The sequence below is a fragment of the Ostrinia nubilalis genome, chromosome 4 (genome assembly GCF_963855985.1).
Source record: "Ostrinia nubilalis chromosome 4, ilOstNubi1.1, whole genome shotgun sequence".
In the NCBI taxonomy this organism is placed as follows: domain Eukaryota; kingdom Metazoa; phylum Arthropoda; class Insecta; order Lepidoptera; family Crambidae; genus Ostrinia; species Ostrinia nubilalis.
In genome coordinates this window covers 10,221,124-10,245,495 of record NC_087091.1, presented here as the reverse complement: position 1 = coordinate 10,245,495, position 24,372 = coordinate 10,221,124, and the positions used below count along the sequence as shown (strand labels likewise).

The window sequence follows — 24,372 nt, the reverse complement described above, 5'->3', positions numbered from 1 at the left end:
ATTCATGTGATTCGTGATTTCGTTGACTGTGAAATTATAGCAGTCTATGTGAAGTAAAATAGCAGGTGTGATTAATGAAATTCATTTCATATGATTTTTCACCTGCTATTCATGAAATGTTCCATGCCTAATTCCAATGAAGACCGAAAAGTGACCGGTCGTATAAAAACGTTTCATGGATTTTGCGTTTTATTATCGAAAAACATTCACTAAAACTCGTTTTTTTTAACAAATAATAAATCAAATTCATGTTTAAATGCAGTTTATGACATAATTTTTAAATTGTCACTATTAATATTTTTTAAATAATAACCTGTAAAAGTTAATTCTACAATTTAGTAACCAATGCAGTTCAAAAGTAACCTTCTGGCAACACTGTATTTGACATTCACCTACATATAGTTCCAAAATACTGGACTGTCCTATCGATGACATTGACAGTGGGGCGCCACCGTCAATACCGGATCGCTGGTTCCGATTTTTGCCATGTTGGAAACCATATAGTTGAACGATGGTAGCGCCCCCCTGTCATTGAGTTTGGCGGGACAGTTCAGCGTGGGTCATCTATAAATAATAAATTCACACAATCTGACAATCTGTGATGTGATCTGACAGTGATTTGACATGACTGACAGCTGATTGTCACCATTGACGTATATAATATGGACCGGGCACATGAGAATGTCTCCAACTTCCTCATTGGCCCTAGAGCAATTCCAAGTATACCATCAATAAAAGCCTAATTAGAGTCATCAAACCTCTCAGTCATTCAATTAGAGCCATTAGAACTTCATATCTATGAGTTGTTTTCTATGTGTAAGCTGAGGACACGTGTCTCCAGCTGACACATCTGTATCTTCGTAAATATTTATGCTACGATAATGTATTATACCTCAAAAATTACAGTCGAATCCAAATAGTAGGCTTTCCACTTTTCAAGACTTTAGCTCAAATACTGTTAAAACCACGATCAAAAAACTATGTGCGAGCTGGAGTACCGTGTCTCCAGCTTACACATCTGTATCTTCGTAAATATTTAAGCTACATCAATGTTTTATATCTCATAAATTAAAGTCGAATAAAAAAACCCGACTTCAAATCTTTCAAAGCTTTATTTCGAACCGTTTTCGAACTACGAACCGATACGTATGTGTAAGCTGGTGACACGTAACACACGGTGGATTATTAAAACCGTATAAGTTAGAGTTGCGTTTTAAAGATCAAATAATTCGTTATAATTAAAGTACACACGAGACATAATTTCAAATCTCTAGGCCTCTTAGTTTCAGAATTAAAAGCCAAAAACTATTTTCCCGCCAAATAATTCAAATAATATGGGTCGACTGCGACGTTGCCGTTCCGTGCGTCCACTAGAGCAGTCGAATTTGAACCTAAAAACTAGTACTGTTTGAATCATTTTTATTTGTAGTTTAAATCATTTAATTTCGATTATAAGAATTTTAGACTAGGAGCCGGCTGATTTGTGTATTGAGTACTTAATAACCTATATTTTATTAATAAGAAAAAGCTAGGTAAAACAAAATTATATTTTAATATACAAGTATAATAAAGAACTTGTTTCCAAAGACTCAAATATTTGTGGCGTTTCTAAACGCAACCACTTTAATTTTTATTTAAATACCGTGAAGTCCCACGATTCTGCCACGTCAAGTGGCAAAAATGGGCAACAACTATACAGGGTGGAAACGTTAAGTGATCTCACTCGATTATTTCTTAACTATACAAGATATTAAAAAACTGGTTACTGATCCTGAAAGTGCTTAATGAGCTCTTTTAAACGGTACCAATAATAAGTTACAGAATAAACTGGATCTATCTGAAAATTCAATGTTTCCAGCTTCCATACTAAATGTATGCCAGACACACAATATTAGAAGTGTAATTTTTTTAATTTAATAATAAATACTTAAAATAAACTCGTAAATTGTATTCTTATTTTAAATTATTAATGAAAAACATTGGTTTTAGGCTTTACTTGCTATAATATTGTCAAGAGATGAGTGTCATGACTGTGGTAGTACTAAATGTATGGAAGAAGGAAACATTGAATTTTTGGTTAGATCCAGTTTATTCTGTAACCTATTATTGATACCATTGGATAGAGCTTGTGAAGCACTTTTAGAATCAGTAATCAGTTTTACGATATCATATGTAGTTTTTAAAATAATGTGACTTTACCAAATGTATGGAAGCTGGAAACATTGAAGTTTCGGATAGATCCAGTTTATTCTGTAACCTATTATTAATACCGTTTGATAGAGCTCATGAAGCACTTTCAGGATCAATAACTAGTTTATTGATATCTTGTATAGTTTAGAAATAATCGAGATCACTTATCGTTTCCACCCTGTATTTTGCTCTATGGTTACAAACAGATTTTGCATGACATTGACAGATATGTCAAAATCCACCAATCACGCAGCATTTGGACCTCGCGTCTACGTATTGCCATCTGGCGGATTTTCCAATCGCGAAAGCCCTCATTGAATTCTTCTTCTTTTGTTGAAAAAAAAAAAATTAACAACATTAACATCACAAATCACAATCACTACTAAGACATCACAAAATAGACGAAACACAGCATTTTGTACAGCATTTGCACAGAATTGGCCGTAAGGATCTATATCCATAGCCGTAAAACTTGTATTAAAAAAAAAGATGACAGTTGACTACAATATTGAGAAACAGTCAGTGTTGCCAGAAGGTTACTTTTGTAACCTTTTAGCTGATTTTTGAACTGCTTTGGTTACTTTTAGGTTACACTAATGAAAACGTTACTTTTAGGTGATTTTTCGGAATTTGTAGAATTAACTTTTACAGGTTATTCAGTAAAAAAATATTAATAGTGTCAATTTACAAATTATTTAAATTGAAACGTGACACTCAAAATGTTGATGATTTCCAATTAATTTTAACACTTTGTATGAATTTTGGCTGATTGGTAAGATAAGAGTCGAAGATGAAAGTTGTTAGTACGAATCAGCTTTATGAATCAATATGATAATAATATCAATCGCACGTGTGAGGGTTACTTTTTTTCTATTTCTGGTAATTTCTGACAAGACCCTACTGGCAACACTGGAAACAGTTTTTTTTACAAAGTCAAACAAACACACAACACATTGGATTTATCGTATTTGTGACTTGTGATATTAGTGTTGCCAGAAGGTTACTTTTGTAACCTTTTAGGTTACTTTTGAACGGCATTGGTTACTTTTAGGTTACACTAATGAAAAGGTTACTTTTATAGCCCGACCGGTGGGTCTAGACAAAGTGCAAATTATAATCGCAAACCAGTCGAAAAGTGGTCGAAAAGCCCCTTTTTTGTATGGAGTTTTGACGGATTCGATTTTCGATTCGATCAAAAAGTGCGTTTTGTCTAGGGGGGCAGGAACATAAAAACCCTCGCCATGTTGCGGAAAACTAATGGTACTAATTTCTTTTAATGGCAACAGTAACTGAAAACTTCATCGATATGTCACCTTGCATGTCAGTCTATTGCTGTCAAAGTGTAAACAAACTTTATTTTAAATGTGTGCAATTGTTTTTGTGAATTAAATTGCTAAAATCTTTTTAAAGTCGTGAAAGAAAAGTGGTTCACAATGTGTTAAAGTATTTGTCGAAGAGAAATACTAAGGGTTCGGACAATATTTTCATTGAATAAGGTTTCCGACAAAGGTTGTCAAATTGACTGACATGTTTATCGTATAGTACAGTCCACTATGAGGTCCACTATGAAAATTAGCTGCTCACTCTGCCCGGTGAAGCTGGAAAAGCTCCTCCAGCTACCAGCGCGCGTCCCTTCAAAAAAAAAAAAAAAAGCCGGAAACCTCCCCGACCCGACCGTGGATCACCAGTATTCTACTACACAGTAAAGTATAGGGTAAGGTGGGGCACAATGTTACAATGCATATTTCTCCGTCCCTTTCTATTAGTTGTATGATGTTCAGCGGCTCAGTTCAGCAGCTCTTATGAGCTTGACAAACGTGTATACCAACATCATACAACTAATAGAAAGGGACGGAGAAATATGCATTGTAACATTGTACCCCGTGTAACATTGTGCCCCACCTTACCCTACCTAGGTTATTAAAAGTTGATCGATCTGTGATAAATAATTTACCTGATTAATTAGTTTTATGAAGTAGGAATTTTATTTCATTAGTGATACCCGACAAGAACGTAGATCATCGGATTTCTAGTAAAGTGTATCTACCTTAATTAGTAAAAATGTTAATTGATCTGTGATAATAATCGAGCTGAATAAAAACGTTTTTGATTGTTATTTTAGTATTTCATTCTAGCTATTATATTTCCAAGAATAACCTGGTTTTGCCATGTCTGAATACAGTTTTTTTTTTCGGTTTCGGTAAAACCGGTTTTGTGACCCCCTAAATCCCACCCTTACGTTCATATAAAAAGAATGTGCGTAATCTATACGTACATAAGGCACCTAAAATAATAGAGAGGAAAGAATTGATTGTATTGAACAATGAACCGTCTCAGCTATAAAAGACCCACTAAACTGAACTGTCCCACCAAACACATTGATAGGGGGCGCCACCATTGTTCACCTGTACAAGGTTTCCCAAAAAGTAGGTACTGTCAAGCCGAAGCCCAGAGGTAGAGTATCACTAGGGCTACCCGAATACTCGATTTTTTCAAGTTATTTATAATTTTCAGATGATATGATAATGATGAAAATCTTTATCATATTTCAAAAACTGGGATAAAATCTATCCTACGTCCTTTCCCGGGACTCAACCATCTCTATGCCAAATGTCATCAAAATCGGTTCAGTGGTTTAGGCGTGAAAGCAAGACAAAGTTACTTTCACATTTATAATCTATATATCTATTATATAAAAGAAAGTCGTGTTAGTTACTTCGCTTATAACTCAAGAACGGCTGAACCGATTTAGCTGAAAATTGTCAGGGAGGTAGTTTAGAGCCAGGAGAAGGACATAGGATACTTTTTATCCCGTTATTTATTGCCATTAAGGCGGAACAAAGTTCGCCGGGTCAGCTAGTATTAGTATAGATGCAATGTTTTTGCCTCGATTAAATAAAACATTGTGATCAAAATAAAAACTTATTATCAAAATATTTTATAGGTTATTAGGTACTCAATACACAAATCAGCCGGCTCCTAGTCTAAAATTCTTATAATCGAAATTAAATGATTTAAACTACAAATAAAAATGATTCAAACAGTACTAGTTTTTAGGTTCAAATTCGACTGCTCTAGTGGACGCACGGAACGGCAACGTCGCAGTCGACCCATATTATTTGAATTATTTGGCGGGAAAATAGTTTTTGGCTTTTAATTCTGAAACTAAGAGGCCTAGAGATTTGAAATTATGTCTCGTGTGTACTTTAATTATAACGAATTATTTGATCTTTAAAACGCAACTCTAACTTATACGGTTTTAATAATCCACCGTGTGTTACGTGTCACCAGCTTACACATACGTATCGGTTCGTAGTTCGAAAACGGTTCGAAATAAAGCTTTGAAAGATTTGAAGTCGGGTTTTTTTATTCGACTTTAATTTATGAGATATAAAACATTGATGTAGCTTAAATATTTACGAAGATACAGTTGTGTAAGCTGGAGACACGGTACTCCAGCTCGCACATAGTTTTTTGATCGTGGTTTTAACAGTATTTGAGCTAAAGTCTTGAAAAGTAGAAAGCCTACTATTTGGATTCGACTGTAATTTTTAAGGTATAATACATTATCGTAGCATAAATATTTACGAAGATACAGATGTGTCAGCTGGAGACACGTGTCCTCAGCTTACACATAGAAAACAACTCATAGTTATGAAGTTCTAATGGCTCTAATTGAATGACTGAGAGGTTTGATGACTCTAATTAGGCTTTTATTGATGGTATACTTGGAATTGCTCTAGGGCCAATGAGGAAGTTGGAGACATTCTCTTACCGGGCACATGAAGCTAAAGATAAAAATGGAGGCCATACTTGGTACGACAACTTAGTCAAATACCTAGTTATCTCTATCTCGCTCTCTGTGGGCCGACCTCTCTTTTTAGTGTGGACTGTAGTATTGCTATCTCCTTATTTAAATCTCCTAGTAAATTCTTCGAAATAGCCAATTCACTAACCAAATCAGAAGTTAAACAAATAAATAATTAAATATTTGAACTACGATTACCTAGTTAAATTAAAAATCACAAAATTGTCGGCCGTTTAGGCTTAATGTGTTGGCGAATCAGGGAATTACAATTCCAATTCCTGGGGAATCGGTACCATGTGGCAACATCGGCCCAATCCGGTCCATCACATGGCGGTTGCTTACTATTTTGTTTGTTATGCAGTTAATTTCGTTTGAGATTTTTTACAGGACATAATCATTGTTTTATCACAAAAAATGGTGCAAAATTTTGTAGTGCGTGGTTGCGGTAGTACGTGGTGTCCTGGAAGTGACTTAAGATTCCACGCGTAAGTGTTTATTTCGTGATTTCCGACATTGGATCATTGTAAACATTTTTCGCAGTAATTTCTTCCTAAAACGTTTTACCAGTATTTACACTTATCATTTAATGATACCAGAAAGAAAAGAAGTACCAGAAAGAGAAGAAATAAAGATTTTACATTGAGTTTCATTGACTTTGAGCAAATTTATATTTTTTGTTTATTTAGAAAGAGAGAGTCTGCCCACAGAGAGCGAGATAGTGATACATAGGTTGTGCTTCAAGTAGGTATTCGGAGTGTGGCCTCCATTTTTATCTATAGCTTCATGATGACCGGAAAAAAATAAACGTGCTCGATACAACACTATCGATTTAACGCGCACCTCACTTGAATGCAACTTTTGCCCCTTGCATTCACCCACACACCTCCCCACGTTCGCCCTATGCATCCCAACATTCCCAACGCGGTAAAATTTGTAAAAGGGAAAATAATATAATGAATGAATAATTTATTTTTCCTAAAATAGCAAAAGTGGTAAGCAATTAACTTGATCGGCTTAGTAAATTCATACAACCATGCAAAAACCCAGTCGAGCTCGTTTATTTTTAGGCATGCCCGATCCATAGTAATGGTCCATCCACAGATACGTCCGCTCCATATTACTTTGCTCTATGCGTCCACTGACTATTCCTACCTCAATGGATACGTCAGTGATCATTCTTGTCAATGTCTTGACACTGGTCTTGTGCAGTGTTGCCAGAAGGTTACTTTTGTAACCTTTTAGGTTACTTTTGAACTGCTGTGGTTACTTTTAGGTTACACTAATGAAAAGGTTACTTTTAGGTGATTTTTCAGAAATTGTAGAATTAACTTTACAGGTTATTCAGTAAAAAATATTAATAGTGACAATTTAAAAATTATGTCATAAAGTGCATTTAAACTTGAATTTGATTTATTATTTGTTAAAAAAAATGAGTTTTAGCGAATGTTTTTCGATAATAAAACGCAAATCCATGAAACGTTTTTATACGACTGGTCACTTTTCGAATTTAGATGATCAATTGTATTCATTTTCCATCCATGAACAACCTTACACAATCATCGCTCCGCACCCCCCCCCCCGTATGAAGGTTACTTTTAATTCAAAAAGGTTACTTTTTTTTTTATATTTCTGGTAATTTCTGACTAGACCCGACTGGCAACACTGGTCTTGTGTCAATTTGTCAGGACTTTTTGGCGGGCTTTTGAACGCACTAGGCGCGATTTTCGAAGCCAATTTTGTATTTTTCTCTTTTTGTGTTATAAATAGTTATCTATCTATTGGAAGTCGTTAAGTCAACTTAAAACTCGACTATGCCGGACGGGGACGGTAAGGACCCGCCCAGGGGCAAGGAAAAAAGGAAGGCACCAAACAGAGATCACACCTATACGAGTGCAGATGAAGATTTCTACAAACCGTACGTAAAACCAGGGTATAGAAGGCTATTCGCGGAGAACACGGTGAGTGGCGAGTTTTCTGTATTTGTGGAAAGCACGAAAGATAATGAGAAGATCGGGAACAACAATCCCATCCTGACTACCAACCTTTTCAAAAATGAAATCAAGGGCATTACCAATCTTAAAAGAATTAACGCCAATAAAATATGTGTCACATTTTCCCAGTCTAGTAATGCCAATAACTTCCTGAAAAACGATCCCTTCCTAACCAAACACCAACTCAAGGCATACATCCCAGCCACAGCAGTAGAAACAGTCGGCGTGCTTCGCTTTGTACCCACTAGTATCAGCAATGAGGAACTTTTTAAGAAACTCTCGTCATCATACGAGATCATAGGTGTACGTAGGTTCACCAAAAAAGACAACGGCGAAATAAAGCCCTTCCAATCTGTGTCTATCACATTTTTATCAACTGTGTTACCCGAACATGTGTATCTAGACCTTTTTAGGTTCAGAGTATTCCCATACAACGCTCCATTGTTGCAATGCTTCAAGTGTTTCAAATTCAACCATGGTGCTAAAATTTGTAAATCTGTGCAAAAATGCTCAATATGTTCTGAAGAACATCATTTTTCTGAATGTACTTCAAATAAAATAGCCAAATGCATAAACTGTCAAGGAGCTCATCTTGCGATTTCACGGGACTGTCCTGTCAAAAAACAAAAAATGGAAGATAAAAAAAATAAATTAACTTACGCTAATATGGTCTCCAGCAGTGCTGCGGCTACTAAGAGTAGCCCAGTTATCAAAAACTACATAAGCGAGTTTCCTCTACTGGCTGCTCCTAAAACTAACTTAAAATCTATTGCATCAAGGAAGCCACAAGCTAGCTCGATTTCAACAGCGACCTCTTCCACTTCAACTAACTCGATGGAAGTTAAAGAAAAAGAACCACTTACAAATGAACAATTAATAGATGAAATATTAAACAATGATTTTATTCGCAAGGGCCTTGTAGGCGCCCTTGTCGCTATTGGCAACGAAACGAGGGCAGTCAATAGTTCTATTATACAGGAAATTCTTATAAAAAGTTTCAAAGGGCTTTAAATGGATAAAAGTTTCATAAGAATCTCTCAATTTAACGTCGAAGGTGTTATTAACAAAAAGCCATTACTTATACAATTTTTGATTGATAATGATATTGATATATGTTTGTTAAACGAAACATGGTTAAAAGAAAACAGTTCTTTTCGTATTCATAATTACAATCTAGTTAGTAAAATAGGTAAAGAAAAAGAAGGCCGGGGTGGAGTCGCCATCCTAGTCAAAGACACTTTGAAATATTCAGTAATAGAGCTTCCCTTTTATGATTTTCTACAACCTGTAGCTATTAATCTGCGAACTGGCATAGGTAATTTAAGTATTCTATGTATATATTGTCCACCACCTAAAGAAAATAGATCAAGATTCAATGGTAGCAAACTGAAACAGATTATTAACTTACTACCTAAGCCACTTTTGCTATCAGGTGATATTAATGCTCACCACATCGCATTCGGCTGTGCTACTAGTAACGGTCGAGGTAATGAAGTTTACAATATATTTGACGAGAGCGACCTCTGTATCCTCAACTCAGGGGCGCCAACCACTGTTGGTAGATCTGTTCATAATCCTTCGGCTATTGATGTAACATGTGTCAGCCCTTCAGTAGCTCCATTATGTGATTGGAAAGTTTATGATGATCCAATGGGAAGTTATCACTATCCCACTATAACAGATATTCAGACTTCTGTTGATAAATATCAGATAGGTGAACCAGTACACAAATTTATTTACAATAAAGCTGATTGGTTTAAATTTCATACTGAAACAGAAAACATGGTAGGTAATATTAATTTAGATAATACAGATCCATTAAGAATTTATGACGATTTCTATAATCATTTGATTAATATTAGAGACAAATGTGTACCTAAAGTAGTCAAAACCTCTCCCAATTTAATGAAAAAGCCTGTACCTTGGTGGGATGATGAGTGTAATAGTGCAGTTAAAAAAAGTAAAGATGCTTTAAATTTTTATAGACGTAATCCAAGCATTGACAACTACATTGCGTATAAAAAATTAGATGCTGCTAAAAAACTAACTCTTAAGGAAAAAAAGAAAACAGGTTGGAAATCTTTATGTGAATCTTTTAATCGATATACTCCTGTTAGTACAGTATGGAACTATATGAAGAGGTTTAAGCGTGTTTCAATTCCTAAACTGCCGAAGAATGATGAATGGATTCCCTCTTTTTTTGAGAAATATTCCCCTGTATCTCCTCCTGAAAAAGAAGTAAATAATTCATTATTGCAAGCATATTTCTGTCAAATTGGTAACGAAAAAGCAGCTTTTTTATCTCAACATTTTTCTTGGGAAGAGTTTATGACTGCCTTGAAGTCTCGTAGGAACACTACACCTGGTTTAGACAATATTCCTTATGAACTTATTCGTCGCCTACATAGTAATGCCAAAAAACTTTTACTGTACATTTTTAATTTACTATGGCAAACACAAGTCATCCCAGACTCATGGAAGACTCAGTGTGTCATCCCTATACTTAAACCAGATAAGCCTCCTGATGACTGTAACTCTTATCGACCAATTTCTCTGTCCTCATGTATAGGTAAAGTATTTGAGTGCATGTTAAAGACAAGATTAGATTATTATGTCGAATCAAATAATATCTTACCAAATGAACAATTCGGATTTAGGAAAGGCCGAAGTGCAGCAGAAAGTTTTACAGCATTGGTCTCAGACCTTAGGAATTCTCTTGACAGTCACTCTGCTACAGCTTGTGTCTTCCTTGATGTACAGGGCGCGTTCGATAACGTGGTCCCCTCAATTTTAATAGCCATCTTATGTGATATTGGAGTACCCGGGGTAGTCTGTAAATGGATTTTCAATTTTTTGTATAAAAGAATAATGTATATAAAATTTAATAACATTTTTCATGGACCCGGATATGTATATAAAGGCACAATGCAGGGCGCTACGATCTCGCCATTATTGTACAATTTATACACTAGTCAAATTAATAAGTATTTAACACAAAGGGATATAAAATTTTTACAATTTGCTGATGATTTATTAATTTATACTGTAAATAAAAATGTAAATACTGCTGTGCATAGTTTAAACCTAGCTTTAGTTGAAATTCATAATTTTTATTCTGGTAAATTAAAACTTGATATTAGTCCCAATAAGAGCGGCGTTATGTTATTCTCGAAAAAATATAATGAATGTAATTCTAATATTTATTATAATAATAATCCTCTTCCATGGATTCAGGAAAAAAAGTTTTTAGGAGTGTGTCTAGATAAAAAACTCACATTTGAAAGTCATATAAAGCTTCTCATTCGCAACTCTTCTAAGGCTTTAAACTTATTACGCTCACTAGCCGGTGTAACTTGGGGTTCTGATCCTAAGATTTTATCAATGTTATACAAGAGTTTAGTGCGTAGTCATTTTGACTATAGTACTTTAGCATATATGAATAGTAGCCCAACCCTATTAAAGAAATTAGATGTTATTCAGAATAAAGCACTTAGAATAATAACAGGAGCTATGTGTTCAACACCTATCAATGCTATGCAATGTGAAACATGCATTCCTCCTTTAGTACTGAGACGTATTCAACTAGCAGCAAATTTTTGTCTCAAACTAATAACTTCAACTAACAAACCAGTACTAGATAGAATCATGCCACCCTTATCTTCCCAAATATGCTCTACTCCTCCTCCTCCAATTACAGGTAATGAGTTAATATCTGGACGCACTCCGGGCTTACTAAGAATTGCATTGTATATTGATTCTCTCACTGTAAATATGTATAAAGATAAGCCATGGCCCATGTACAAAGTTAATTATGAAGATCTTGTTGTAAATAATTTCACCATTTTAAGGGAAAAGATCTCCAATCAAATTGATCTTAATAAATTTCTAAATAAGTCTTATTATAAAGTGTACACAGATGGTTCAAAGAAAGAGAACAGTGTAACCTCTGCATTTTATGATCCACAACTTAAACTTACTCAAAGTCATAAAATTGAAAGCCACTGTAGTATCTTTACTGCAGAAAGTTATGCTATCCTCTTAGCACTTAAACATATCTGTACATGTAATCCACCATCTGACAATATTATTATTCTAACTGACTCTAAAAGCGTATTACTAGCTCTGGAAAATAACTCTTGTAAATATAATTTGAATTATATAATTTATGATATTAAGAAATTAATTAACAACATATATAGACTTACTGGTAAGACACTGCTCTTCCTTTGGGTACCATCGCACCGTGGCATCAGGGGGAATGAAATTGTTGATCTGGCTGCAAGGAATGGCTTTGATGTTGACCATGCTACGTTGTTGAAGATACCTCACACTGACTATCAAGCCGCAATCAGTCAAGACCTGAAAAAGATATGGCATGAGTACTGGACTATTACTAGTATGGAAAAGGGAAAATGGTATGCTAAGATCCAAGAAAGCCCGCCCGCCAAACCTTGGTACCATCGGAGGAATGAGAATATAGATAACAGGAAGTTCATAACCATAATAAATAGGCTGAGATTTGGCCATTGCCACGCTCCCACTCACCTGAAGAGGCTTAACTTGATTCCGAGCGCTGAATGTACATATTGCAATGAAGAGCTTGCCGATATGGAACACATAATCCTGAAATGTAGAAGTTTTGGAATCCAGAGACTGGTCATGATCGATGACCTTCAATCTATTTGTGAACGTGTACCACAGTCGTTGGACGAACTCCTCAAGGATCCGAAACTTTTCAAACCCTTATATACTTTCGTGGTTTCAACTCTGGGAACTATTTGAGAAATTGAGAAGAGTAAGAACTAAGAAAATATCAGTGAATCACAGTGAATCAGTGAAGTGAAGTGTCAAACACAGTTGTCATGTGTCAAATTCAAACAAAAGTTTAACGGACTTCAAAGACTGGCTTAAAAGGGCATGCACCCAGAGCCGTGAAAAACTATATTAAAAAAAAAAAAAAGTCAATTTGTCATAAAATGTCAGTATGATGTTGTTGTAGAGCTCCTCATGTAGTAAAAAACATGAAAGTAAAGAAAAATATTGTAGAATTATTCGATGAAGCTAAGACGTATAATTCTTACGTTAAAATATGTGCACCAATGGTCAGATACAGTAAAGTTCAATTCAGAACACTTGTAAAAAAGTGGGTAATGTATTCTAACCTAAAAGTGTTGTGGTTTATCACCGTAAATTCAATGCACTACTTACTATTTTATTGCTGAACTAGATCTTATTTTGAATCTATAATGGAAAGAAAACCTGATATAAATTTAAGTATAATGAATTGTAAATACATTATTTTGTTTCAGCTATGGCACTGAACTTACCTTCACGCCTATGATATTAGCCGACTCGTTCTGCCAAAATTCAAAAGCTCGGACTAATGAGTTTTCCACAACAACGAGTGACTCTCCATTGATAGTTCAGTTTGCAGCAAACAACGCTCTTGATTTTGCTGATGCATCCAAGTTGATCTATCCTTATGCTGATGGAGTGGATTTAAACTGTGGTTGTCCACAAAAATGGGCCATGAAAGATGGTTATGGATGCGCTTTATTGTCTAAACCAAACCTAATTTTTAATTTAGTCAGAGAAGTCAAAAATAGCTTATCTCCTAATTTTAGCATATCAGTTAAAATAAGAGTGTTGGATGATTTAAAAAAAACTATAAATTTATGCCAACAACTAGAAAAATGTGGAGTCACCTTTTTGACTGTACATGGACGTACTCCGCAGCAAAAAACTGGTGATAGTATTAATGTTGCCGCTTTGGAAGAAGTGTGTAAATCTGTGCAGGTGCCTGTGGTTGCAAATGGTGGTATTAAGACCTTGCAAGATGCAGACACCTTATACAATGCCACTAAATGTAATGGTGTTATGGCTGCAAGTGGTATATTAACAAATCCAGCTCTATTTAGTGGAGCGAACAGGACTCCACTTAGCTGTGTAAAGTTGTGGCAGACTTTAAAAAATAAGGATAAACAAAAAATCACATTCCAGTGTTACCACCATCATTTAGTATTTATGCTTGAGAAGGTATTGACTAAACAGCAAAAACTAGTATTTAATCATCTATCCACTTTTGAAGATGTAGATGAGTACATCAATAAATATCTCTATGAACCTAAGAGTGATTTCAATTATGCATATGATTTAGATGATTTCTTAGTATGTGATTTTCCTGATGAAATAACATTAAAACATTCACATAAGTGTAGAGGATGTAGCAAAAGTGTATGCTATTGTACCTGTAGTAAATATGACTATGATGCCACAGATGGCAGTTTTTTTACCTCATACATTGAAACAAAAGATTCTTCAGATTATATGGATTCTAACATTTTTAATGAGTATGATTCTGGGTAATATTTAATGTTTAGTTTGGTTTAGGATAATACATTATTTTTATATAATTTTACTGTTATATTTAAGAATAAAATTGTTGTTCTTATTAAATATTGTATCATTTTTGAACCTATTGTTAAGTAGGATACCTTAATACCTGTAGAATTTCTTTGGTGATATTCTGATTGTTAGGGCCCTAAGGGGCCGTCCATAAATTACGTCATCGATTTTTTCAGATTTTAGACCCCCCCCCCTACAATCATCCTATCGTCATTTCTTAATGACCCCCCCCCCCCCTTCTCCCAAAATTGACGTCATTACAAAATTAAACCACTTGGTTATAGAATCACCTTTTTTTTTAATAGATAGAGTGATAAGAAGGTTTATACAGTGTGAGTCACGTTAAAGTGTACATATGAAATTAGGTGAAACTAGACCTTTTTTTTATCGACAAAAAAGAGGTCAAAATTTTTTTTTGTTTTTTTTTAAATTTATAGAATTTTTTATTACTTATTGTAAAGAAAACGTAATAACTTTTAAAATAAGAGGTATATCCTGATAAAATAAAAACAGTAATAATGCTAAACTAGCGGCCGCCCGCGTCTTCGTACGCGTGGAGCCCGTTTTACCCCCTTCATCTATCTTACGCGGTTTAGATTTTTTCATACAAATGTTTTTTTCCGCTAACTCCCGTTCCCGTGGGAATTTTGCAATATCCTGTTGTAACTAAGCTTCATGTCTACTAAGGTACCTGCATGCCAAATTTCAAGCGTCTAACTTAAGCGGTTTAAATTTTTCATACAAATGTTTTTTCCCGCTAACTCCCGTTCCCGTGGGAATTTTGCAATATCCTGTTGTAACTAAGCTTTAAGTTTACTAAGGTACCTGCATGCCGAATTTCAAGCGTCTAACTTAAGCGGTTCAGATTTTTCATACAAAACGATTTTCCCGCTAATTCCCATTCCCGTGGGAATTCCTAAGTATCCTATAACCTGCCCAGGAGTATGAAGAATAATTGTACCAAGTTTCGTTAAAATCCGTCGAGTAGTTTTTGTTTCTATAAGGAACATACAGACAGACAGACAGACAGACAGACAGACAGACAGACAGACAAAAATTTTACTGATTGCATTTTTGGCATCAGTATCGATCACTAATCACCCCCTGATAGTTATTTTGAAAATATATTTAATGTACAGAATTGACCTCTCTACAGATTTATTATAAGTATAGATAACAAACGATACTAAAAAAATACATAAAATACCCTGAAAATGCCAACAAATAATAAAAAATGAAACTTTTTGAAAAAAATCTGCTTTTAAATTTGTGGTTTTTTGGTTATTTGATAAATTTCTCCAAAAAATGCCCCTATAACAGGTAGTTTTTATTACTTTGTATTATTTTCTATCGTATTACCTTTGTAAAGCCAAAAATCGCATGTCTCTATCCCTATCACAACATTTGCTATGATCGTTTGAACAAAGGCCTGCAACAACATTATTATCAGGTAGGGACAATTTTAATTTTAACTAAAATGCTTATTTTACTTCGAAATCTTTTGTTTTTATTTGAAATCTAACTCGTATTTATCAAAATTACAAATCTAGACCCATTTTCAGTTTCGTTGTTAACGAAGCGTTGAATGGCGCGCCCGGAGAGGCTTAGTTCAAACGATCATTGCAAACGTTATGATATCGATAGAGACATGCGATTTTTGGTTTTACAAAGATAATACGATAGAAAATAATACAAAGTAACAAAAACCACCTGTTATAGGGGCATTTTTTGGAGAAATTTATCAAATTACCAAAAAAACACGTATTTAAAAGCAGATTTTTTTCAAAAAGTATATTTTTTTATTATTTGTTGGCATTTTCTGAGTATTTTATGTATTTTTTTAGTATCGCCTATTATTTAGCATTATAACTGTTTTTATTTGATCAGGATATACCTCTTAGTTTAAAAGTTATTCTTTACTTTTTTTTACAATAAATAACTGGAAGAAAAAAATTCTATAAAAATTTAAAAAAAATCTCAAAAAAATTTTGACCTCTTTTTTGTCGATAAAAATAGGTCTAGTTTCACCCACTTCAACCTCTTAGTTTAAAAGTTATTCTTTACTTTTTTTTACAATAAATAACTGGAAGAAAAAAATTCTATAAAAAATTAAAAAAAATCTCAAAAAAATTTTGACCTCTTTTTTGTCGATAAAAATAGGTCTAGTTTCACCCACTTTAACGTGACTCACACTGTATGTATAATACATGAAAGTACCACGGGCGAAGCCGGGGCGGGCAGCTAGTATTATGTATATCGTCACCGTCGTGGCAGAATTAAATAACTGACAAAACCAAAGTTGCGAGATATTCACGTTTTTGTGTTTTTTTTCGTTAAAAATGGCGATAACTTTTAAGGGTTAAAATATTTTACTGTCGGTCTTTTGATATTTTATACAGCAAATTTACCTTTATTAATTCAATAGTATTCGATGATGTTACTTTGTATTATTTTAAATAAAAAAATAAAAATGTAATTATTTAGTTTTGCCACAACCGTATTTTACAACTAAGTTGCAGTTATTTAGTTTTTGTATGTCACTTATTTAGTTTTGCCTCAACCAAGGTATTACAAAAACGAATATTTCCATTGAATAAGTACACTTGTTTAAATTTGCCACACTTTTATTGACCTAAATGTTGATTTATTCATTTTATTTTATTTGTTTTGTCAATGCAATTTTAGTCAAAATCTGTAAAATTGTTAAATGATACTAGAATATACCTACTTATTTAATACTTATAAATTTTTAACAAATTGGTATGGTAACCATCAACATCAGATTCCTATAACATTGAAATACAATTGAAAGAGCCAACATCGAAATGAATATCAAAATTAAAATAATCCAAAAACAATAAAACTGTAATAGGGATCTCTCCCTAGGGATCCATAGGGATTCCTTACCCTCAACGTCATAGCAGAACGACGTTCAATGTCTCTGCAGATCTCCGTTGACGCTAAGGCACATCGGCAGCTCAATAGACAGATATGGAAGTCCTTGCAACATGATGTTCGCAACTTTAATACAAATCGTATTAAAGAGGCGATAGAGCGGAACCAAGGCTCGAAAGTGTTCGCAAGAGACTACTCTATTGGGCGAAGCTAGCTTACGAAGCTGAAGACTGCGGAAGGTAGTGTAACGTCAACAAAAGCCGAGGTTCTGGGTGAGATTGAAAAGTTTTATGGACAGCTGTATACCTCGACGAAGATGTTGTGGATATCAGCATTATCAGCCTATATGAGATTAGGATGGCTCTCAAACACCTAAAGAACAACAAGGTACCGGGTGATGACGGAATAACCTCGGAGCTTCTGAACGCGGGTGGAACATCGATATTAAAGTCAAGTCCTTCAGAGATTATTTAACTTCGTCTTACTCCAGGGAACAACGCCAGAGGCATGGAACAGAAGCGTGGTGGTACTCTTCTTCAAGAAAGGGGATAAAACCTTGCTGAAGAATTACTGACTAATCTCACTTCTGAGTCATGTCTACAAGCTGTTTTCTAAAGTTATCACGAATGATCTCGCACGTAGGTTCGATGACTACCAGCCTCCCGAACAAGCCGGTTTCTGAAAAGTATCGGTACATATCGAGGTGCTGAAGTGCTTATACACGCCACCATGTTGGTCCGAGTACAGGAGTAGAGTACGAGGGCGATTCCTCTGCAGCGAGGCATGAGGGAGATGTTATATCTCCGGAACTCCGAAACTATTCACCGCTGCATTGGAAGACGCTTTCAAACTCCTCGAATAGAAAGGATTCGGCATAAACATCAACGACGAGTACATCACTCACCTTCGGTTTGCCGACGATATTGTGTGGTCAGTGCAAAATCACTGGAAGACCTCGGCACAATGCTCGAAGACCTTAATCTCCCAAAAGGTAGGCCTTCGGGTGAACAACATGGAAAAACGAAGCTTTTGTCAGTTTTGTCGAATGTCTATGTTGCGCCCTCCTACCCAGTTTCGGTATCCAGGTCCAGAGCTCGAATCTCGAGATTGTTGACAAGTATGTCTACCTAGGACAAACGTTAACTAGGTAGAGAAAGAGGTCGAATCCAACTCGGCTGGGTAGCGTTCGGGAAACTACACAACATCCTTTCATCCAAAATATTTCAGTACCTAAAGACGAAAATCTACGATCTGTATGTGTTACCACTGATGATGTATGGCTCGGGAACGCGGCCTCTTACTATAGGCCTTATAAATAAGCTCGAAGTTGCACAGCGTGCTTTGAAGAGGGCTATGCTCGGTTTTTCTGTACAAGAGACAAGGCACATAGTACGCAGAACTGACAGACGATGGGGCAGCAAGGTTCTGGAGTGGAGGGCATGTACCGAAAAGCACAACGTGGACTTCATAAAGGTAGCAAGAAAGCACTGGATGCAGACCGCTACCAGCCGGTCATATTGAAAATCATTGGGGGAGACCTATGTTCGGCAGTAGACGTCCTATATGGCTGAAATGATGATAATGATGAAGGTAACTATCCAGATTCAACATCTGAGTAATGAACATTGAAATTAAAAGTAACATTTAAAGTAATGTTAAAAAAATAAAATAAATCAAAAACACAATTGTACGATATTTTGAAGCAATGTTTCGGATTGAGTTGTGGCAGAATTAAATAAAGTCACTTGTTGACTTTCTTAGTACAAGTATTTTGAAGCAACGTTCGCAGTGAGTTGTGGCAGAATTAAATAAAGTCACTTATTCAGTTTTGCCACGTAAATTCTACAACAAACAGAGTTGTAATTTATGGTCAATAGTTTCACTAAACTGAAGATATCTTTGGAAATATCATAGATATTGCCACGAGAGTAAGATCAAAATATAGGTAACACTTTCTACTTTACAAAAAGTGGAAAAAGTGGTTTTTGCCAAAAGTGTCAGTTATTTAATTCTGCCACGACGGTGACGATATGTAATATTATTGTTAGAGTATTTTATCTGTAGTTATTACTGTATTTGTGTACATCTATGTTGCATTATGTATGTTTATTATGAGTTATTTTAGTATTGTACGCGCCTTAGGCCCGGTTTTTTGATTCGCAGTTAAAATAACCAATAGTCTTTGACAGATGTCAAATGACAAGTGGTTAAATATCAGAAAAAAATGTTTTTCGAACAATGGTTAGCTTGACTATTAATACATTTTTAAACTATCAGTTAACATTTTGTTAATATTTAACCATTAGTAGCAAAATTTAACAATTTGTTATTTTAACTACGAATCAAAAACCCGGGCCTTAGCCGCCTCTCACTTACTAGGTGTGCTGGAAGAAATTTATTTTTAGAAATAATCTTTTTGTACGTGAACAATTAACTATAAATAAATAAATAAGAATGACGTCAATTTCGAACCCCCCCCCCCCCCATCTATCATTTACCGTCATCCGCAGACCAACCCCCCCCCCCCTAATTTAGAATGACGTAATATATGGACGGCCCCTAACGAATATTAGTAGAAATGAATGAAATAGCGGACTGTATAAAAATAGGTGCTGTATTCTCGCCAGCCTAATTTACAATTCAATTATCTTAGACTACGCGGTATTCGTGTGACGACGGTGGTGTCCCAAAGGCGAGTGTGTGACCCGAGCGCAGCCGATGATGACGCTGTCGGCCCGAGGTGACGTTAGTCATCGTACGCCGCCCGCACGTCTCCTCCCGCGCGTTGTTGGGTTCCCAACACTGATCTTCACTTATAAAGGCCTTATAAATACGCTCAAAATTGCACAACGTGCTATGGAGAGGGCTTTGCTAGGTGTTTCTTTACGAGATTGAATCGAGAAATGAGATCCGTAAAAGAACTAAGGGCGCTGACATAGCCCAACGGATTAGCGAGCTGAAAGTGGCAATGGGCAGGGCATTTACAGTACGCAGAACTGACGGCCGGTAGCATGGGCCGCCACCAACCGGCCATTGTGGAAATTATTGGGCCTATGTTCAGCAGTGGACGTCCTATGGTTGAAATAATGATGATGATGTGGGGAACCATAGGGTCACACACAGGCCGATATTATTTTGTGCCGAGATCGAACACGAGTCCACGGACGAAAAGCGATTTCGCGTCCGAATGAAACAGAAGAAACCAATGCAGCAATGGCATCGAATAAATTCCACCTACTTATTACCTACTACGCCAACAACGCTCATACACGAGTAAAACGTTGACAGATTAACACTAGGTAAGTAACTCTAGGTTTGTTACCACAATACGATTAGGAGGACCCGCCTGGCTAGCTACCACCATCTTACCTAAGTCTGTCGCCATAACAAACCGCCTCTGTGGTCTAGTGGTAAGACCACCGGCTTCAGACGCAGAGGTCCCGGGTTCGATTCAGTTCGGCAGTTAGAGGTAAGATAGCCAGTTCCTCTGTGGTTGAGGATTCCGGGTGAAGCTAGCTTCCACCTTCGGCCTGATCATCACTTACCATCAGTTGAGATACAGGCGAAGAGCTTCCTCGTTGTGGATAAAATAAAAATAAGGGAAGAGATGTTCAAAGTGCGCGGCTGCCCTAACAACAACCAACATGTTGAGTTGATAGATTCAAAACTGAAAACCTCAGTGGTCCATTGCATTGCTTAGAAAGTCGAACTCCCTTGATTTCCAAAATTTCAAGGGACCAATGATTGGACCTACGTACCTAAATATTGCGTAGGTAAGTTGTATATACAGGGTGGCCCAGAAAGATATTCACTTTTAAAAATTCAAGGAAAAAAAATCTGTGTAATTTTGTAGAACTTTATTCATTACAATTCAAAGAAAATGAAATGAAATTTGTTTTTAAATTTACCTTTATTAAATTACATCATCCAGGAGATTTCCTTGACGCTTACAACATTCGATCAACATGCATCAAAATCTTGAAATGCGTTCGTTAGAATTACCTACCTCAAAACTTATTTTCCATTTTTTGACGAATGTTCAGCTTCAGTTGCTGCATGGTTGTTGGATTATAAAAGTATACTCTATTCTTAGGGTAACACCACAAAAAAGAGTTTTCTGGGGTGAGATCAGGACTTTCTGGTGGCCAGTAGATGTCACACCTGCCTGAAATTACTTTTTTGTGGGAACATGTCTCTGACCATCTAAATGCTCTCATTTGAAGTGTGACACGTAGCCCCATCTTGATGAAACCAAGTGCTCCTATCATAGCCTTGTGAATCATGCCACTTTGAAATCAAGAAGCTTTTCAGCATGCCAGTATAGCGCTCTCAAAAATTAATCATCTTTTCGATGCAACAAACCAATTAAGAAGGGGTGAAATCTCATTGCCACTAAGAAGCCCTAATCTCATTCCAGCAGACTTCTTTTTGTGGGGTTACGTTATGAGCAGTGTATACTGTAATAATCCAAAAACTCTTCAGCATTCATCCATCCTGAATCCATTTCGAGGTAACTCTAACGAAAGTTTTCCAAAATTTTTATGCATGTTGACCGAATGTTGTAAATGTCAAGGGAATCACATGTACCTACGATCAAATCTAAAAAAGGAAGTAAATTTAAAAATAAATTGCATGAAATTTCCTTTAAATTGCAATAATTAAAGTTCTACAAAAATGTACAGTTTTCGTTTCCTTAAATTTACAAAAGTGAATTTTCTTCTGGGCCACTCTGTATAAATATTTTTTCAGGACATTGCAGGCTTTTTAGAAAATAGAAACAAAAGTCGTCAGTCACTAAATAAGCCATGCTGCCGATGTAGGTAGTTATAGCAAATTCATTCAACTATGAAAAGGATTGTTACCTTTTTTATGTACCTACCTTCAACGAGTTTCACCAGTACTCATAATATAGCGGCTTTCTACTAATATAGATCTTATCTGTTAATTACAAAGCGACAAAGTTTCTTCCAAGAATACATGTGTCAACGAATTTTAACTCTAATTGCCGCGTACAAATTATAAGTTCACGTTATTAAGATCGTAAGCATTTAGAATGTCTATTATGATCCGACACATTAAACTACATAAACGTACTAATGTAGTCATTTATGTGAGGAGGATGGGGAAAGCTGAAAATAGTAGGTAGGTATCTCTAGAAAAGTATCGATATTCTACAAAATATTGTAATATTAATAAATAAACGATACGCTCTGTTAAATATACCAAGCAATTAGTTATGTATGTTTTCAAATCAATTTTGGAAACACACACATAGCTACACCGTTTGCTCTCACAAACTCACTCTTGCACCCTGGAATTTTGAACACTAATTTATATCGTGTAACAAGACCTGAAACAAATTACTTTTTCTTTTTTATATTTAAATTGATTTAATTAATTAATTATTATATTATTTTATTTAATTTAATAAAAATAGGCTGAAAAATAATATACACCACTAAATTTTTATCACCGAAAAAATTTTAACAGGTTATGTAGAAACGTGTGAAATATTTAATATAAAGCAAAAGAAAAAGAAATGTTTTTCATAAAGTTAATTTTTTTATTAAATTTTCTTTAGTCCTTATTTTACGCGTCACAGCTTTGTCACTCCGCTGCTCGCTAGCCTCTTACCTACGGGAGGCACCTATAGTTGCCAAGTCAAAAGTCACTTCTCAATACGGGTGGCATCTATTGTTATTTTGGCAAAGCCAATACTAAATCACGGTTTACGACAAAAAAACAATAAAATTGCAAATTAAGTGTAAAATGCGCTTGTAATTATGAAACTACATTAGTTGCAGAATATAATATTCTAAATTTCAATACCGTAAGTCTCATACTTTTTAAAATATCTTGATGTAAAGTGGAGCAAACAATTTTATAGGTTAAAATACCCCGTATTGAGAGACGACTTTGGGTTTCCAAGGGCCCGTAGGTAAAGGGCTAGAGTAGTCGTACGCGCTCGCACGTTGCATCGATCTGTCTGTCTCGCTCACGCCTCGACCACGCTTCCAGTGTTATTATTACATACTTAGCTATCTTAGACCATTTTGAATTCTAATAAGTGTTACATAGTGCTAGCGACGGGTGTGTCCATAAATTACCAATTTTAGGAGGAAATTTTGAGTCACTTTATTTAACTTCTTTTTTTGCACAAATGGGATCAGTATCAATAACACATTACCCATATTTTTTTTTTCGGTGATAAAAATTTAGTGGTGTATATCTAAAGTCATAATTATATTTATATTGTCAATTAATGTTAAATTAATATGGAGAGCGGGAATTTTCTACCACAAGTATTTATTTACTTAAAAGAATTCCTCGATCGCAATATAGAAATGTAAAACTAAAAACACCTGGAAGAATAAAGAAATTTGAATTTTTGAAATTTTATAATAAGTAGGTAAGATTTATTTAGGTACAATATCAATATGAGTTTGCCAGGAAGTCAGGTAGTAAGTACGAGTAAGTAACCTACCTATGTTATTTTAATGAACTTTATAAATAAAATAAAATAACGATAATTAAGTAGTAGTTAGGTACTAAGTACTTACCACATTTTCATGTTCCATTTCCATTTTCACCCAGTTCACCCTTTTTGTAGATAATGGGAACATACGTGTATGCAGTAACCACATTAAATACTTAATTACCCAAGAGTCTTGGGCCAACCCAAGACTTTAAGAAACGTCAAATTATTAAAATTAATTTAAGTACCTACTATGAACATATTTTTATAAGTAAGTAGCTTTTGCCCGCGGCTCCGCTCGCGTTTTCGTTCTTTCACAGAAATTGTTCTCGTCGAATCGACCCGATAAACCATATAAATAACTACCCATGTTGACTTTCAGACGTTGTCACCCCATTTCCCCATTTTAGGGATGAATTTTGAAAAAACCTGAAACACGCGTTTACTGGGCTTACCTACTTATTCCTGTGATGTTTGGAATACAACGTGCTCCTTTTGATTGATCTAGGGTATTAAGTATTATGACCACAACAAGCGGTATTTCGGTATTGTTTGCCTCCTGTCCCATAAAAAAAACTAGGTATCGAACTGCATTCATTTTTTTTTTC

At 35.3% G+C, this 24,372-nt stretch overlaps 1 protein-coding gene and 1 long non-coding RNA gene across 3 annotated transcripts; one reads left to right on the top strand and one right to left on the bottom strand.

The window, feature by feature from the left end:
• Positions 1–10,065: 10,065 nt before the first annotated feature.
• LOC135071069 (uncharacterized) lies at positions 10,066–12,857 on the bottom strand. The gene is made up of 4 exons (XR_010257203.1): positions 12,535–12,857; positions 12,195–12,348; positions 10,625–10,820; positions 10,066–10,216 (listed from the first exon to the last, which is right to left on the bottom strand). It is a non-coding gene; the product is annotated as an uncharacterized LOC135071069 (long non-coding RNA).
• Positions 12,858–12,955: 98 nt separating this feature from the next.
• Positions 12,956–14,445, top strand: LOC135071068 (tRNA-dihydrouridine(20a/20b) synthase [NAD(P)+]-like). 2 transcript variants are annotated; one of them, XM_063964817.1, is made up of 2 exons: positions 12,956–13,132; positions 13,299–14,445. In XM_063964817.1, exons 1-2 carry the CDS (start codon positions 13,011–13,013, stop codon positions 14,353–14,355), a joined length of 1,179 nt encoding a protein of 392 aa, XP_063820887.1. In that variant the 5' UTR covers positions 12,956–13,010; the 3' UTR covers positions 14,356–14,445. The 2 variants fall into 2 exon arrangements, with proteins under 2 accessions (XP_063820887.1, XP_063820888.1); XM_063964818.1 differs by having other exon boundaries at positions 13,045–13,136.
• Positions 14,446–24,372: the final 9,927 nt, after the last annotated feature.

What these genes read in the sequence shown, in the direction of transcription:
- LOC135071068 (XM_063964817.1), top strand. Translation starts at nt 13,011, where the DNA reads ATGAAAGTAAAGAAAAATATTGTAGAATTATTCGATGAAGCTAAGACG. An exon ending in TTCAGAACACTTGTAAAAAA is followed by an intron (nt 13,133 to 13,298) that starts GTGGGTAATGTA and finishes ATTTTGTTTCAG; the next exon opens with CTATGGCACTGAACTTACCT.